Source organism: Triturus cristatus, chromosome 12 (assembly GCF_964204655.1).
Source record: "Triturus cristatus chromosome 12, aTriCri1.1, whole genome shotgun sequence".
Taxonomy (NCBI): domain Eukaryota; kingdom Metazoa; phylum Chordata; class Amphibia; order Caudata; family Salamandridae; genus Triturus; species Triturus cristatus.
The window spans coordinates 823202172-823219942 of record NC_140595.1 but is presented as its reverse complement, the minus strand read 5'-3'; the positions used below and the strand labels follow the sequence as shown (position 1 = coordinate 823219942).

The 17771-nt window shown below is 47.5% G+C and overlaps 1 protein-coding gene across 1 annotated transcript in view; it reads left to right on the top strand.

Moving 5' to 3' along the window:
• The window catches only part of LOC146782987 (insulin receptor substrate 1-B-like), a 308375-nt gene that overhangs the window by 148258 nt on the left and 142346 nt on the right, over positions 1-17771 (top strand). The window contains exon 2 of the mRNA XM_085638543.1: positions 8587-11388. Coding sequence (XP_085494669.1) covers positions 8587-11388 — 2802 coding nt within the window. The remainder of the gene's footprint in view (positions 1-8586; positions 11389-17771) is intronic.

Below are 17771 nucleotides of genomic sequence, written 5' to 3'. Positions count from 1 at the left end.
GGCCTGTGAACCTAACGCGGCACTGCTTGTAAGTAGGCCAGCTCTGCTCTGGAGCGGTCAGTCACAGGGACCTGGCTCTGAAGAGCCCATCTCTCCAGCCTGAACACATTATAAATGTGTCAAGCGGGGACAAAATATTCAGCTCAGACCTCAGCAATATTCTGAGATCTCACACGCTTGCAAAATAACGGGTCTGTATTGGGTCACTGAGAAAAGTAAGTTTGAAACAACGATGGGTAATAAATGTGTTCCCCATTAAAATTACTTAATAAAACACAGCGTTCTATAATAAAGCGTTGTTCAATGTAAAAAACACCGTCAAGTCTTCATTGAGTAGATTCGTTTTTCACTGCATACGTTGGGGGGCCTACATCCTCCTTTGCACAATAAGAGCACTGTGCTTACACCGCACACTGTAGTCCTACTGGGGCGTCTAGGCGCTTTGCAAAGGTGAGCCAACAGACTTTGTATTAGTCTCACCAACTTCCGAAGGGTGAAAGGTTTTGTCCACCACGCCAAGGCGAACCTGCGGCCTACGGGATGTGCACGCGCTTTTCATTTGTTTTTTGTATGGCACTTAGACGAGTTATTTCATTGCACCGCTACCAAACAGGCACTATCCCAATAATCAAGCCTTCCTTCTGCACTGTCTCTGCCCTGCTGCTTCGGGCTGCAGAAGTTGTATTATTTGAGATAGAAATGTGTCTTAAACGAATGAGAGGGTGAAAACAGCAGGTAGGAAGGACCATTCTCTCTGTGGCATCAGGAACGGGTGAAAACGCAGATACAGATTTTATTTTAAAAACTAGTGTTTTTCTTCAAAATCTACAATATTTGCAGCCACACACATACATATATGGGATTTATTTTGAAGCTTTAAATGACCAGATGCACTATTTATACTCACGTTTGGTATTTTATTGCTGTGCATTCCTATTTATCTGAAATAATCTATTTGAGGATTGATGGCTGAGTGCCACCATTTAAAAGCAACTTTAAAGGGCTTTTTGGGGCAAATATTTTCAGGGACAGTTCACAGAGCAGAAGATGAAATATAAACACTCAAGAATGTCAGGGGAGGCAATTGAGGGGGCTCCCCTCAAACACGAGGAGAGGAGGTAAGTTGGCCTTATGTGTACGAGGGGTAATTGTCAGAGCTCAACCCTCTGCATAAGAGAAGGCCATTTAAAACAAGAATTGGCCGCGCCACGTGGAAAGCTTGTAGTAATGTAAAAAAAAAAAAACACGCTAGTGATGCACGCAGCAGCACGAAAAAGTGAGAGTGATCGCGCTGGAAGGGAGGCAGATAGCGGTTGCGAGCGTGCACGCTCGCGTGAACTCAAGCGCTAGGCCACCAAAAACCTGTGGCAGCACTTTGAAAACCCCGATACTTAGTGTCTCGCAGAGCAGCGCATGCGCTGGTTCAGCGAGACCTAAAAAGTGGCCCGCATATTGCCTTTCCTCAAAACACTGCTTCGGCGAAATTTTATAAAAATAAAATGCACTGATTAGTTTACACTGGTGAAACACACCTGAATACAAGTGAGGCCACTTCTGCTCCGCCCCCTGCCTCGCTAGGTATGCATACATTGATGGGCCGGCCCAGCGAGAGAAAGAGCGTGACACCTCAGCCTGTTGCTGAACTGGAGGTAATGAGCGCCCATCTGCCTCCAGAAAGGCCACTCAGACACTCACTGGGCCGCTTGCTGTATCCGAACAACAGCGCCACTGCTCAAGACAGCAGCCCATAGCTGGAACTTGGACACCAGCCCCTCGGGCATTGCCTGAGTGCCCGTGTTACCAATCCGACGCTGGCGGCTGACGCGCTTCTAACATGGGGGCTGCGCTGCTGTTATTATGTGTTGTTTTTCAACACAGTACCCGGCGTGCTCCTTGTTTTAACACGGCGACCGACAACCAATGGTAAGCAGTTGGTGGGCCCTACGCTCACCATAAGTCTGTTATATGGCTGAAAAGAAGTCGATCTAAAACAGTTAAAAGTTGGCTGTAGGCAAGACGGTGCGACGTTGAACCATGGTCTGTGAAGGGAGCTTGCACAAAAATAACAACACAGCTAAAATTGTTTTCTATTCCTTGCACCTGAGGAAAGCTTCGAATACCAGCGCTGGTTACTGAGGCTTAAGGTGTTGGCATTCATAACAAAACTCACACAGTTTACAAACTCATTTTCCTGCGTGCGACTAGAAACCAAGTTTCTTGCCTTTCCATTTAACGTGGGCTTGTTTATTACCTCTTTAATGAGTTGTGTCTGTGTGAGTGTGTGTGTGTGTGTGTGTGTGTGTATGTGTGCGCCTGTGTCCGCTTGTGTATTTGACATTTGGACAGCAATAGGTCTCACATTTGTGAGCGTTTGAACTACATTGTAGATGAGAACGCCTTTCATTTATGTGTTGGCTTTTAAAACATAAATAAAAAGACATTATCATTTAAAATGCCAATGGCTTAAACTCTCACAAATGCAAGATCTATTGCATTGCAGATGCTTGTTTTTAAAGCTGTCTGCGGGATTTAGGTGGTTCCTTGTGGGTGTATGATATGATGGTCTTTTGTGTGCTCAGTGTGTTTGCATTGGAGTTTGGGCGGTGCATGGGTTTTTGTTGTGCTGAGACTGAGTGTTTGAGGGTTTTGGGTGTGCCGTGCTCCTGAGACTGGGTGTATTTCTTGTGTTCATAGTCTGGGTGTACGTCGTTGTTTTTTACATATTCAGTGTGTGTCCATGAGTTCTGTATGTGCTCGGTGTGATGCGTTCAAGGTTTGAATGTGCTTGGCTTGGATGTGGGAAGGTTTGAATGTGCTTGCTGTGAGTGAATAAGACTTTGAATGTACTCAGCGTGGGTGTGAGAACGTTTAAATGGGATCAGCATGGGTGTGGGTGAGGGTTTTGGGTATACTGTGCAGTGCTGAGCCACGATTTGGGCTACGTCGATGACTGAGCTGTCATCCTAACGAGCTTGTGGATTGGTCAGACGGAGACCCTTCCTGAATGAAGAACCTATTTTAACGCTGAGGACAGATATTTGACCCATTGTTGGTCGGAATTATCACCACATAAGAAAGGAATGTACCAAAGATTTCAGAGCCTTGAGAAAGTCGCGGGACGATTTCCCATTGTGTGCGACGAAACACGTGTTGGCTGAAGAAAAACTATAAGAATAAAGAAAGAAAAACAAGAAACTCACAATACTGTGTTGATATGGATGCATGCAATGTGCAGATAATGGTTTAGCTACACTACAGACGTGCTGAGGATTTCCTTTGTTTTTTTATGTATTCTGTGTGTGTGTGTGGGATTTGTAGGTGGTTGGCATGGGTGTGTGAAGGTTTCAATTTGCTCAGCATGGGTGTGTGAGAGTTTTGGGTGTGCTGTCCAGAGCTGAGTCTGGGTGTATGAGGATATTGCATATGCTCATAGTGTGCTTGTACAAGGTTTTTTTAAATATATTCTGTGTGTGTGTGTTTTGTAGGTTTTCAGCGTAGGTGTTTCAAGGGTAGAATGTGCTCATTGTGGTTGTAGGAAGGTTTGGTTGTGCTCTGATGTGTTATTACTGCATCTAAGAGAGTTTTGAGGGTGCTCTGCAGTCCTGAATGCGTTTTTTGTAATTGTTCAATGTCTGTGATTTTTGTTTTTTAGGGTTAGCTTTGTGCAAAACGGATGTATGAAGGTTTTGGGTTAGTGCAGCATGGTTTGTGTGTTCTGCAGTTCTGTTTTATCAGGATATTTTATATGCTGAGTGTGGGAGTTCAGCGTGTTCACTGTATGTGTGTTGATGAGTTTGCATGTACTCATCGTAGGTGTATGATGTCTGTGAGGATTTTTTGATGCGTCCAGGTCAACAAGTCATCGAATGAGGTGGGTGCGTTTTGTAGCTCTGCGGAGTGAGGGTCCTCGTTTCGAAACAAATAGTAAAATGAGACATTTAAGTACTGTTGCAAACAGATGTCTGTGACGGATCATCATCAGGTGTGCCTGTAGTGCCCGGAGTCGAATCATGACTCCCAAGGCCTGCTGAAACAGCGCGTCGATGAATGTGAAGGCTATCCAGGATCGTGAGCTGAAACTCTGTCGCCAAGTATATAAGAAGCCTCCACAACCGGACCGTTCCAAGTCCTGATTCGCGCCCAAAGTTCGCTGTTGGTTTTTTGCCCATTCCTGGAGTCGTCAGAGCCACTCCAGAGGTCGTTCTTCATTGCGCTCCAAGTCCTCAGGTAAGCGTAAAAAAGCACAAGAAGAAGAAAGGGGTTCCGTTCCCTTGTGCCAATCGTATAGGCCTGAACAGGGGCAGCTCCAACCCTCTCGATTTTGCTCCCGAAATCGCCCGACTTCGAAGCCGATCGTGCAGCTGGTTTCGGCACACCTTGAGTTGTAAACATGGTTCAGTTATGTGCCTTTCCCCCGGAAAAGAGTCCAGGATATTCATGCTATGATCCCGATCTTTTAGCCTCGGTCCTGGATTTAGTAAGGTTGACTGTGAGGCGCTGGGACTAATGGCCTCGTGTATCCTGCTGATTGAACTCATCAGGTGGCATATGCAGAGTCTCTGCAGTGGGATCTGAAGTCCCAATCAAGGAGACCTACCTAACCATGCTTGGATTTTGAAGGAGATCGTGAAAGATTTGCAGAGGTGATCACTGACCCACAGTTGGGTCAGTAGCAGATCCCTCACACTTCCCCATCTAGAGCTGTCCGTGGTGAGTGATGCATCGCTTCTGGGTTGGGAGCGGACATCTGGGAGGGGTGGAGATTCGTGGCGTCTGGTCTCCGGTGGAGACTCAGCTCCCCATCCCCTTATGGAGCTGAGGGCCTTTTGCTTGGCTTTAAAATCCTTCCAGTCATCCATCAAGAGGAGGCTGGTCAGATGCTGGCAGACTACACCACCGCTATGTGGTATGGCAACAAACAGGGTGGGGTGGAGTCACAGATTCTGTGTCAGAAGGCCTTGCGGCTCTGGAAATGGCTGAACCCTCAAGGAATTTTCCTGGTGTTGAACCACCTGGCAGGATCATTGAATGCCAGGGTGGATGAGCTCAGCTCCTCCCAGAGGTGGTGCAAGGTCTCTTCTGCGCATGGGGAAAACCTTGTCGATCTGTTCACCACAACTGAGAATGTGCAGTGTTCTGCTCGTTGGAGTTTCCAATGCGTCTCTCCCTCAAAGACTCCTTCCACATCGAGTGGGACTTCTGTGTGCCTCTCTGGTGATACCACTCCTGCTAAGTTCTCAGGAAAATCAGGACAGACTGGGCCCAAGTCATCTTTGTGGCTCCGGTAAGGGCACGGAGAGTATGGTATCCAGAATTCCTGGAATTAAGCATGTGTTCTCCGATCAGACTGCACCTCTGGAAGGAACTGCTGTCACACCAGCAGGGCAGGGTTCTGCACCCAGGCCTTCGCAATCTCAGCCTTCATGCATGGAGATTGAGCAGCAACAGCTGAACACCTTCGACCTTCCTCCAGAGGTGGTTGATCTCATCAATTCTGTTCTCAAGCCTCTTCAACTTTAATCAGTTTCCATTGATTCTGTTCTCATGACTCCTCAACTTTGATCAATGCCCATTGATTCCTTTCCCGCACCTCTTCAACTTGTATCGCTGGCCATGATTTCCTTTCCGCATCTCTTCAACTTTTATCAGTTCCCATCAAGACAGTTCCCCATAATCCCTCCTTCCAACATTACAGACATGAACCGTCTGGACCATGGATGCCATGAGATGAATTACTACTCCACCGACCTAATGAATACTTTGATATTTATCTACTAATAGGTTACATTGGTGGTGACTATATAGTAGCTATGAACTAGTTATATTCGAGTTAAGGGTGATTGATATTGGTTATATGGGCTATTATATACTGAGTTTATTGGTGTCATTATAGTCCTAGGAAGAAGTGTTGGTTATTCGCCACTTAGGAGTTGTGATCTCTTGGTGCTGGACTTTTTCTGATTACTTGTTAGAATATTTCTGAAGGTGAGCATATCTCAGACTCACTTGGACCCTCTCTACTTGAAACCGATGCTCACTTATGGGTGTTGCATCACGGGAGGTGCATGTCTTCTCACGATCTGGAATTGAGTGATTCTGTTTCTAGTTTATTAATCTTTGAAGTCCTGTTTAGGATACTAATTTGATACACAGATTTTTTCATAGATCTCTTTTTATTCACAATTTCGGTCTCTTGGTTTAATTGCATCTGGTTTTTATCTCTTTTTCTTTTCTCTTTCCTACCTTTGTTCTTTCTTATACAATATAATGTCATTGGTTCTTATAAGATTCCTTTTTCTCCCTTTTTTTTTTTTTTTGTTGATGTTTTTTTTCCCTTCTTCCCTTTTTTCTAATGAGTCTCTTAATAAAACACTTGTTCTTTAGTTTTTGTTTTTGTATTTAGGATAATTTTGTCAAAAACAACTGGTGTCTAATTCAATGGTGTTATATGTATTTTGTAGCCCTGATGATGTCTTGGGGTTATACCCCTATCAAGACGAAACACGTGTTGGCTATGTTCATCGGCTACTGAAGAGTGTCAACATTAGGCTATGTTCAACGGCTACTGAAGAGTGTCAACATTAAAGCACAGTGACAAAGAAGAAAAATCGCCTACTTCCTAATTTATACTGTTTGTCTCAGTGATTCCTATTGTGTTTTTTTCTCTTGTGGTTTTTCAGCCCTTGCTGTTCACTATATTGTCAGTGCTGACGGTCTCCGACTGGAATCACTTTAGAGCACTAGCATATTACACTAATTTGATCATTCTTACTTTTGCACTTGCCCCTCAGCGCAGTCTAAACCTTACCATCCTCCAAGTGTCCGAAGGCATGATGGGCTTACAAAAATAAAATACATACATATTTAGTAGTCGTCAATGATAAGAATGCGACTGCCATCTTTTATGTAAATTGTAAAATTGATACTTGTATAGCGCACTACTCACCCGCAAGGGTCTCAAGGCGCTTGTACGAATACCGCTGTGGAACCCATCCTGGCTTTCCCTGTGAGGCGTCCACTCCTGGGCACCCCCAAGGTGGAGGCCAGGCATCCTTAGCGTTGTGGGGGCCGTTGTGGAGATTAAGCAAGCTATTGCCCAGAGTTGCAGAGTGGGACTCCATGATTGGAATAGGCACCGAGGCGAGAATTATCAGGTCCGTGGAATTGTTTGAGCCCAAGACCCGCCGTTTATGTAATGCTCATATATTCATGAGGCATTGCTATCTGTTATAACTTAAAATCATTGACATTCTGCCACATGAAGTCGTTACCGAGGTCCTGCTGTTTGTTCTAGAAGATGAAATTCGTGTTGATAGATCTATTGAGTTACAACGCAAAGTTCTTGATGATTTGATATCTGTTATATTATATTAAATCATTGACGGTGACCATTCTACTACCATATGTAACATCAAGCCATTGACGAGGACCTCTTTATCTTGTTAGAACATGACGCTACTGACGATAAACTGACATCTGCTTTGTAATGTTGAATCGTTAACAATGACCACTCTCTTAAATCATTGACGATGACCACTCCACTGTATTACAACATTATACTCTTGATGAGAACTTGACGTCTGTCGTGTAATATTGAATCATTGACGATGACCACTCCACTGCATTACAACTATGTTCTTGATGCGGACTTGACGTCTGTCGTGTAATATTGAATCATTGACGATGACCACTCCACTGCATTACAACTATGTTCTTGATGCGGACTTGACGTCTGTCGTGTAATATTGAATCATTGACGATGACCACTCCACTGTATTACAACTTAATGTTCTTGATGCGGACTTGACGTCTGTCGTGTGAAATTGAATCCTCGACGGTGACCACTCCACTGTATTACAACTTAAATGTTCTTGATGCGGACTTGACGTCTGTCGTGTAATATTGGATCTTTGACGATGACCACTCCACTGCATTACAACTTAATGTTCGTGATGCGGCCTTGACGTCTGTGGTGTGAAATTGAATCATCGACGGTGACCACTCTATTGCTGTTTGTTACATCAAGTTATTGGTAATGACCCTTTTAGTGTGATAACAACATGAAGTTATTAATGATAAACTGGCATCTGTTTTACAATATTAAATCCCTGAAGATTTCCACCCTGTGGTCAATGATTATGGAACAGTAAATATTGACAATGACCGCCCTCTTGCCATGTGTTAGATAATGTAAAATCTTTAAGGATGTGATATACCATGAGACAATGAATGTTCTACTACATGTGGAGTCCTGGACTGCTCTGTTGGCCTCTGTTACACAACCGCAAATAGATGACGCTGATCCTGTTACTTAACATGATGTTGTTGACATTGACCTGCCATATGTTGTGTAGTACTAAATAAGCAGTGAGGACAACTCTACTGTAGTTGGTTTTATAACAATAAATCCTTTACCTGAATCACTGGTATTGCCATGTGTAATATAACTTGTAAAGTAATTGCTTTGGCCCACTGTATTCCAATCAGTCGCACAACTTAAAAGTATTTGAAGTTGATCACATATTGCCTTCTGTTGTATACGAATGAGCATTCTAACATTGCCTCATTTTCTCTCTCTTTCTTAAGGAAAAGCTCACTCTGAGAAAGGGGATGATGACATCGCCCCCCCAGGGCCAGCCTTTAAAGAAGTTTGGCAAGTCAGTCTGCGACCAAAGGGTCTAGGGCAAGCCAAGAACCTTGTCGGGATCTACCGGCTTTGTCTGACTGAGAAGACCATCAACTTTGTGAAGCTGAGCTCTGACGCGGCCGCTGTGGTTCTTCAACTTATGAACGTGCGTCGGTGTGGTCACTCTGAGAATTACTTCTTCATTGAGGTTGGGCGCTCCGCGGTGACCGGTGCCGGGGAGTTCTGGATGCAGGTGGAGGACTCTGTGGTAGCACAGAACATGCACGAGACCATCTTGGAAGCTATGAAGGCGATGAGTGAGGCTTTCAGGCTAAGGAGCAAAAGCCAGTCTCTCCCCTCCAACCCTATCTCTGTCCCTACGAGGCGCCACCACCCCAACCCACCGCCGAGCCAAGTGGGGTTTTCGCGGCGGTCACGAGGGGACGTGGCGGCCAGCACCTCCCCGGCAATGAAACACAATTTCCAGAGAGTTCGCACCGCCAGTGATGGGAATGGTTCAGCTTCAAGACCAACGTCAGAAGATGGGAGTCCCATCAGCACCACACCAACCATGCGGGTGAAGTCGCAGAAGACCTGTGGTGCTAACAAGCCAAGCAACCCCCCTGTAAGTCACACGAAGCCCACCCCAGTGCCTTCAGCTCGCCCAACTTCTCTGCCCAGCCCGGTCAGCCTGTCCTCGAGCAGCACGAGCGGTCATGGTTCAGAATGCATTTACACACACACTTTGGTCAATTCCATTTCGGAATCACCCAGTGACTATGGGTTTATCTCGTCTGACGAGTGCGGCTCCAGCCCAGGAGACCTTAGGACCTCTTATGACCCGCTGAATTTCCTGCCCCCCTCCCTAGATGACAGTAATCTGAACTACATAAGCATGGGAAAGCAGGGCCTGCAGTCTCAGGAGGGGCAGAGCCAGAGGAAAGCACCCAAGTGGAGTTCCAACAAGGAATGCGAGCCAGACCGGAGTTTGAACAAGAGAGCCTCTTTACCCCCAATGTCCCTGGGCAGGGTGACCCCAAAGGCGCCAAGGAAAAAGGAAGGCGAGGAATATACCATGATGACCCGCACAGCAAGCCGAGAATCAGTCACTGCCTCTACCAGAGCTCATTCATCCTCCTACCCGAATGGCCATGATGCCTGTCACGGCGAGCCCATGAGGGACAACGGGAAGACGGGCCTGGGTCTCACGGACAACGGCTACATGGCCATGCTGCCTGGAGGACATCATGGAAGCAAGAGCGACGACTACATGCCAATGACCCCCAACAGTGTGTCACCACCTCAGCAGATCGCCCGCACGGAGATCGGTGGCTATATGGTCATGTCCCCAAATGGAAGCTGCTCCCCGGACAACTCTGCTTACCGCCAGAGCTGGATGCACGGCGAGAAGTTTTCTGTGGACAGTAACGACAGCAAAATGTCAGTCAGTGAATACATGAACATGTCCCCCCTTAGCTGCTCCGCCTCTAGCACGCCGCCGGACACCAGTCCTCACCTGGGGGACGACGCCCCCAAGATGATCTACTCCTACTATTCCCTGCCACGGTCCTACAAGCACGCTGCAGGGGCCACCGTCCGACCGTTCACCAGCCGCGTGGGCTCCTCCACGCGACACTCCTGCTCCTCGTCGACTAGCAGTGACAGCCTAGAAGACCCTGAGCACGTGCTGCTGACCTTCGGCCCACCAAAGATGGCGAACACAGCCCCTCTGAAGAGGGTCAAGGGCCGTCCAAACGTCAACCTCTTCATTGATGTTTCAAAAGCCAACACCCTCCCGAAGGTGCGCGAGAACCCTGCTCTGCCCCCAGCCCCCAAGAGCCCTGGGGAGTATGTGAGTATCGAGTTCCGAACCGGGTCTGCTCGCCCGCTCCCCAGGCCGACTTCCTGCATGGGCGGGTTCCATAACTTGCCCTCCCTTCCGTTAGCTTCGGAGTACATGAATATGGATCTGGACCCGCCTGCTGGCTTTTCCCGCCATCCTGCCACGCCACTGGGTGTCAGTGAGCCCAAGAGGAAACCATGTGGGGTTACACCCGAGGAATGCTTGAATGTAAAAGGGGCTGCGGCATGTTCCACATTGATCGACTCGCCGACTTTCAGTGACTATACGGAGATGGCCTTCAGTACAGGTGCAGAGACCCCCAAGTCCTCCTCACCTGTGGAGCAGGAGACCACCCTCCGGCAGAGCGACCCAATGGAGCACATTGCTGACATTGGCACCTTTTCTGTCCAGAAACTTAGCCCCAATCCCAACCAGGGTGCCAAACTGATCCGCGTGGACCCACAGGGGCGTCGCCGCCACTGCTCCGAGACATTCCTCTCTGTGCCCACCACCATTGCCTCCCTCTCTGTGCCATTCTCTGACCATGCCAAGCGCCATAGCTCCGCTTCTTTTGAGAACGTCTGGACCAAAGGGGAGGTGGGTGTTGGTACGGCTGCCAACACTGCAACTGTCAATGGAGCCATGGCAGCTGTGCCAGACGACCACCCCGGGAGCCTCCCACGACAACCATCAGGAGGATTTGAAAGTGGTCTGAACTACATAGATTTGGACTTGGCCAAAGAGGGTGGCCAGGAAGGGATGTCCATGCAGCCGAAACCTTTTTCCCAGTGCGCTGCTAGTGGTTCTGGCGTAGCTGGCAGCACTGGCAGCAGCATTGCCAGTCTGAACACTTATGCCAGCATTGACTTTCACAAGTCTGAGGAACTGCGAAGCCATAAGACGTCCAAGGATGGAACAGGTGAGATGCTAATTGTGAATAGAGTCTGTCACCCTCGTTGTGCATTCTGTTCAGCCATCTTGGCAATATGGATACATGATGACAACTGAAAAATATATTTCCTTGTGTGTGTTTGTGTGTGTGTGTGTATATGTATATATATATATATATATATATATATATATATATATATATATATATATATATATATATATATATATATAATGTAACCGCTCCATCCGCATGGTTAAAAATATATTTATCGAAAGCAATTCTTACAGACGCGTTGGTGCCTTTCTCAATGTTCGAACTGCTGTAACATGGTATCTCGTGTCTAATTGGCTTATATTTCATATCCTCAATCCTCATTGGTGGAATCACAGCCGATAGGAGGGCTGCAATATATGTACATTTGTGTGTGTGTGTGTATATGTACACACATGAATGTATGTGTGTGTGTATATACACACACATAGTTACATATGTAAATCTATTCTCTCTCCATATATGTATTCAATTATGTGTGCATATACACACATACATACATATATAAATATACACACACACATATATATATTAGAGAGAGAGGAAATGCACACACACCTGCCCTCTCCTCTGACACACACCTGAAGGCCCGTTATGGTTCAGCGAACCCAAAACCGAAAAAGCCCTGTATTTCGTCAAACACGATGTGCAATACACAATGTACACAGAAGTCGTGTTTTTTTGTGCGAGTTATACTTTGCATGGCCGTTGTGCGAGTTATGGTTTGCATGGCCGTTGTGCGAGTTATGGTTTGCATGGCCGTTGTGCGAGTTATGGTTTGCATGGCCGTTGTGCGAGTTATGGTTTGCATGGCCGTTGTGCGAGTTATGCTTTGCATGGCCGTTGTGCGAGTTATGCTTTGCATGGCCGTTGTGCAAGTTATGGTTTGCATGGCCGTTGTGCGAGTTATGGTTTGCATGGCCGTTGTGCGAGTTATGGTTTGCATGGCCGTTGTGCGAGTTATGGTTTGCATGGCCGTTGTGCGAGTTATGCTTTGCATGGCCGTTGTGCGGGTTATGCTTTGCATGGCCGTTGTGCGAGTTATGCTTTGCATGGCCGTTGTGCGAGTTATGCTTTGCATGGCCGTTGTGCGAGTTATGGTTTGCATGGCCGTTGTGCGGGTTATGCTTTGCATGGCCGTTGTGCGAGTTATGCTTTGCATGGCCGTTGTGCGAGTTATGGTTTGCATGGCCGTTGTGCGGGTTATGCTTTGCATGGCCGTTGTGCGAGTTATGCTTTGCATGGCCGTTGTGCGAGTTATGCTTTGCATGGCCGTTGTGCGGGTTATGGTTTGCATGGCCGTTGTGCGAGTTATGCTTTGCATGGCCGTTGTGCGGGTTATGGTTTGCATGGCCGTTGTGCCAGTTATGCTTTGCATGGCCGTTGTGCGAGTTATGCTTTGCATGGCCGTTGTGCGAGTTGCAGATCTTGCTCTTTTTCATAACTTCCCAATGTCAGTGTTTTTACAGTGTATATAAGGTGGAGTGCGCTGTTTATCATCAGCGTTAAATGTGGGGAGGGAACATGACTCATGATAGACGGAGTGCCTCCCTCCCTCCCTCAGCAATAAGTAGCATATTAAACTCTGCAGATATGCCAAGCTGTGTTTATGCGCATAATATATAAAGCTACTTAATTAGAACCAGACCAGAAGGGCTTACATCTAGGCAGCGAGATTAAACATCTTTAAATAGACCTTGTGAACAAGGCCCCAGTTTTTCCCTCCGTAAAGTGACATCTCAAACTTGGAAGTCAATTTGAGTTCTCGCTCTCAGCGCCATAAATGTCACACCTTGTCGGAAGGGCTGGAACCTGAACTATGAATGGGACTATCTTCAGGGCTCTGTTCTGTGTTGGTCATCTTTTGAGGGGCACGGAGGCTTCAGGAAGCCATCCCACCAGAGGGATGTCTCCTATGGACCACTCCAGTTGATGGGTGGAGCAAGTTTGGACCTCGTTGCGTTGCTCCACCACTTTTGTACATCATGAGGCTATTCTAGTGAGGCTTTGGTGTTTCTTTACTTGTTTTACATTTACTTAGACTTTTTTTAAAAATAAAATTACTACTGTCTGCTCTCATGTTGCCCATGATGTCTACGGTCGTGTAACATCACTTTCTATGATGTCATCAAAGATGCAAATCAGCTCTCACTCATGGGGACTTTGAAACCATGAAATCTCTGTAGGTGAAACTTTGCGTCACCGCACTCCTGAGCCTAAGGTAATGTTGTCCTGAGAGTTGGGGAGGGGGACAAGTGGTATAAAATTGTTGTTGGGTTCTTCTTCATAATCTTCTCTTTAGTCCAACCTCTGGTTCGCTTCAGTTTCAAATGTCATTCTTCTCAGGCTCTAACACTCCTGAGTTTGCTACTTGCACTCCTATGTTTTACCACCTGCACTCCTGCGTTTACCACCTGCGTAAATAGCCCCATCCTCTTTCTGCCTCTTCCTGTACAGTTCAGTTTTCAGGGTGTTATCTAACTCCTTTCATGCGCGGCGATGTCAGCCTCAATCTGGCTGCTGACGTCTTGTATGTTCTCACCCCAACCTGAAACTTTTGCAATTTGTTTTTGTAATTTCTTGAAAATAAATTGCAGTGTTTTCTGCTTTTACATGGTCTCTGTTTCAGTTTTAAACATTTAACCCACAGATATCCACCCTCCAAAATCATGTATTTCATCAATCTTTCTTCTGATCAGGTGATGCTCTGTCCACTGCAGCCTTACCTCTGTGTTTCGGCAAGCCTTGATGCTCCCTGTTCGCAGTCTGTTACTGGGGTGAATGCCTGGGCCGGTTCTTTGACATACTCGGGTGTGATGTTTCCGTAGTACAGTATAGCATAGCTGGGTACCACTCTTTCTCCTCCTGGGATGAAGCTGAGCATTCCTATCTTTGTCTTACATGCCCTGTTTTCTAGTTCTTCAGCTCTGTATGGCAGTGTTTTCCTTTCTCCAGTAAAGGTTTACAGGTTGGCCTTTTCACAGTCTCGCTAGGTCCCTCTGTTAGCTCTTTATCTCTGCAATCCTGTCTTCCAGTCAGGGCCGGACTGGGAACCAAAACCGGCCCTGACAAAGTGCCTGGGGGGTTGGGGGTGCGGCCGAGCTCTTTGCCAGGGCCGGTTTTCGGCCGATTTTGTTACAGGGCCGATTCTGCAGCTATGCTGCAAAAACGGCCATATAACAAGAACGGCCCCCAGGGGCCCAAAACCGGCCCCCACCCGTGCGGCGCACCGGGGATTGCCCGATGCCCGCTACGGCCAGTCCGGCCCTGCTTCCAGTTCTCTTTCTCACAGGCGGTCAATCTCCTATTCAGTTTCCTATGTTAATATTGAGCCTTGGCGTGTATTGCTTTTGGCTACTTACCTTTGTTTCCATCCATGTTAAGACCTTCATTGAAGTCCATCAACTAAGCTGTAGATAGTGGCCCGAGGACCTCCTTGCTCTGGGGATGGCTACTTGTGGGTGTTCAGGGATCCATAGGACATTGTGCTCCTGCGCCCTTTCGTCCAGGATCCTGTTGGCTCTTCAGCTTCAAGTGCCACCATCCGGATGCACCAAGAAAGTCATCGCAATAGGTGTCTTTTTCAACTAGTAAAGGTAAATCACCCACATTCTTCTCTGCATACCAATAAATTGTGTTTTCTTTCTTCCAGGCACTGACACCAGAAACATCAGCATCCACTCTTTCCTAGCACAGCACACACCCACCTCCATTGTGGCGTGGTCACGCCCACTCACAAATGCTTTTCATACAGCTAGTGAAAAAGGATTCCTTGATAGTGAATTCTGGTGGCTGTTGACAATTTCCTATAAAGGGTATATGGGAGTCATTTTTTGGGGATCTATTTTTTCACATGCTCCCCTCAATTGTTGTGTCCAGTTCAGGAGCATACACCTGAATAAGGTGTAGAGTTCTGAAGCTGCCTTGGTGACCCTTGGGTCGCGTTTTGAAAACTGCAACCGGAGCATTTTACCTACATCTGAAGGCGTCATCTGTAGAATTGTCGAGTTCTGGAAGCCACATCTGAAATGTTGCATCTAGTTCTGTTGTTTATCTGAAATAAGGAGTAGAGTTCTGGAGATTTCTTGATGACCCTTGGGTCGCGTTCTGAAGCTTAGAACTGGAGCATTTTACCTAGATCTGAAGGCGTCATGTGGAGAATTGTCACATTCTAGGGTCGTCATCTGAAATGTGTTGTCCAGTTCTGTTGTTTACCTGAAATAAGGTGTACAGTTCTGGATATACCTTGGTTACCCTTGGGTCACGTTCCGAAGGCTGCACCCAGAGCATTTTACCTACATCTGAAGGCGTCATCTGGAGAATTGTTGAGTTCTGGATGCCACATCTGAAATGTGTTGTCCAGTTCTGTTGTTTACCTGAAATAAGGTTTACAGTGCTGGATACACCTTGGTGACCCTTGGGTCGCGTTCCGAAGGCTGCAACCGGGGCATTTTGCCTAGACCTGGAGGCGTCCCATGGAGTATTGTTGAGTTCTGGAGGCCACGTCTGAAATATTGTGCCCAGTTCTGTAGTTTATCTCAAATAAGGGATCCCGCTGTTGTGGCTGCTTGGACCGCTGTTTCTCATTCTGGGGGCCACACCTGGAGAAATGTGTCTATTTGAAAAGGCTACACGTGGAGTATTACGTCTAGTTCTGAAGTTTACATATGTGCCTATGTCTGTTTCTGGAGGCCACATCCTGAAAAAGCCAGGCGAAACTTAAATGCTCCTGGCGTAATTCATGAAATTTCGACTCATTTGCTGAGCATACTTCCTGAAATTACGCCATTATGTCACGCTGCGTAATTATACTTTCTATGTGGTAAAATGTACCGCACAAACAAAGAAAGGACCCGACTGGCCAGAACGAGGCTTGCTGTTGCTGATGTCATTTGTTTTTTTCGCGCTGTTTGCTCCAGCAAACTGTGTCCTCGCGGCAAAAAATGATGAGGACGCATTTCACGATAAAATCTATCTCTAAATGCAGGATTTGCATAATGTCGTGTGATTTTCCTGATGACGTGAAAGCACTTTATGCCGTTTTCACTCAGCCCTGATCTCGAGCACCCTGTCCTGTTCCTGAGGCCACGTCTCCTGCAGATTAAAAACAGAATGGAGGCCACGCGGAGACCGGGGGCCTCAGCATGTGCTGGTGTGACGCACACGGCTCAAACCTGCCCACACCGAGAGGAGCCCCCGGCTCACACGGGCATTCTGGCTCAGAAGGGACTTTACCAGCGCGGGAAGCTCTTTTGAATGAACTCTGTTCCTGGAGCTCAGGTTGGGAACGCTGGACCTGCAGCAGGAGGCCCACAGCTTGCATTGAATGTGCACTTTTCACAGAAGAGCTGTGCATGGATGGAGCAGGCTCCGGTCCTAGGGCGAGGGAGGCTGCGACAGACACCGCACAGCAGCAGTGATGTCTGAAGGGGCACGCCTCGGGGCATAGAGTCTCGGGGCGCAGAAGGTGGCGTGTTCTGCAGAGAGGAGTAGGCGTGCTGGGTCTGTCTGCCTCGAATATTCTTCTGCAAAAACCAACATTTCTCTGAGACCGGGAACTAGTTCAGCGAGTTACACCACCACCCTCCACCCTCCACACATCTACTGTTCTTTCAGGTAGGTGAAGTGTCAGAGCCAGCTGTGCTCACTGCGGGTTCACCACCACCCTCCACCCTCAACACATCTACTGTTCTTTCAGGTAGGTGAAGAGCCAGCTGTGCTCACTGTGGGTTCACCACCACCCTCCACCCTCCACACATCTACTGTTCTGTCAGGTAGGTGAAGTGTCAGAGCCAGCTGTGCACACTGCGGCTTCACCACCGCCCTCCACACATCTACTGTTCTTTCAGGTAGGTGAAGCGTCAGAGCCAGCTGTGCTCACTGCGGGTTCACCACCACCCTCCACCCTCCACACACCTACTGTTCTTTCAGGTAGGTGAAGAGCCAGCTGTGCTCACTGTGGGTTCACCACCACCCTCCACCCTCCACACATCTACTGTTCGGTCAGGTAGGTGAAGTGTCAGAGCCAGCTGTGCTCACTGCGGGTTCACCACCACCCTCCACACACCTACAGTTCTGTCAGGTAGGTGAAGTGTCAGAGCCAGCTGTGCTCACTGCGGGTTCACCACCACCCTCCACACACCTACAGTTCTGTCAGGTAGGTGAAGTGTCAGAGCCAGCTGTGCACACTGCGGCTTCACCACCGCCCTCCACACACCTACTGTTCTTTCAGGTAGGTGAAGTGTCAGAGCCAGCTGTGCTCACTGCGGGTTCACCACCACCCTCCACCCTCCACACACCTACTGTTCTTTCAGGTAGGTGAAGTGTCAGAGCCAGCTGTGCTCACTGCGGGTTCACCA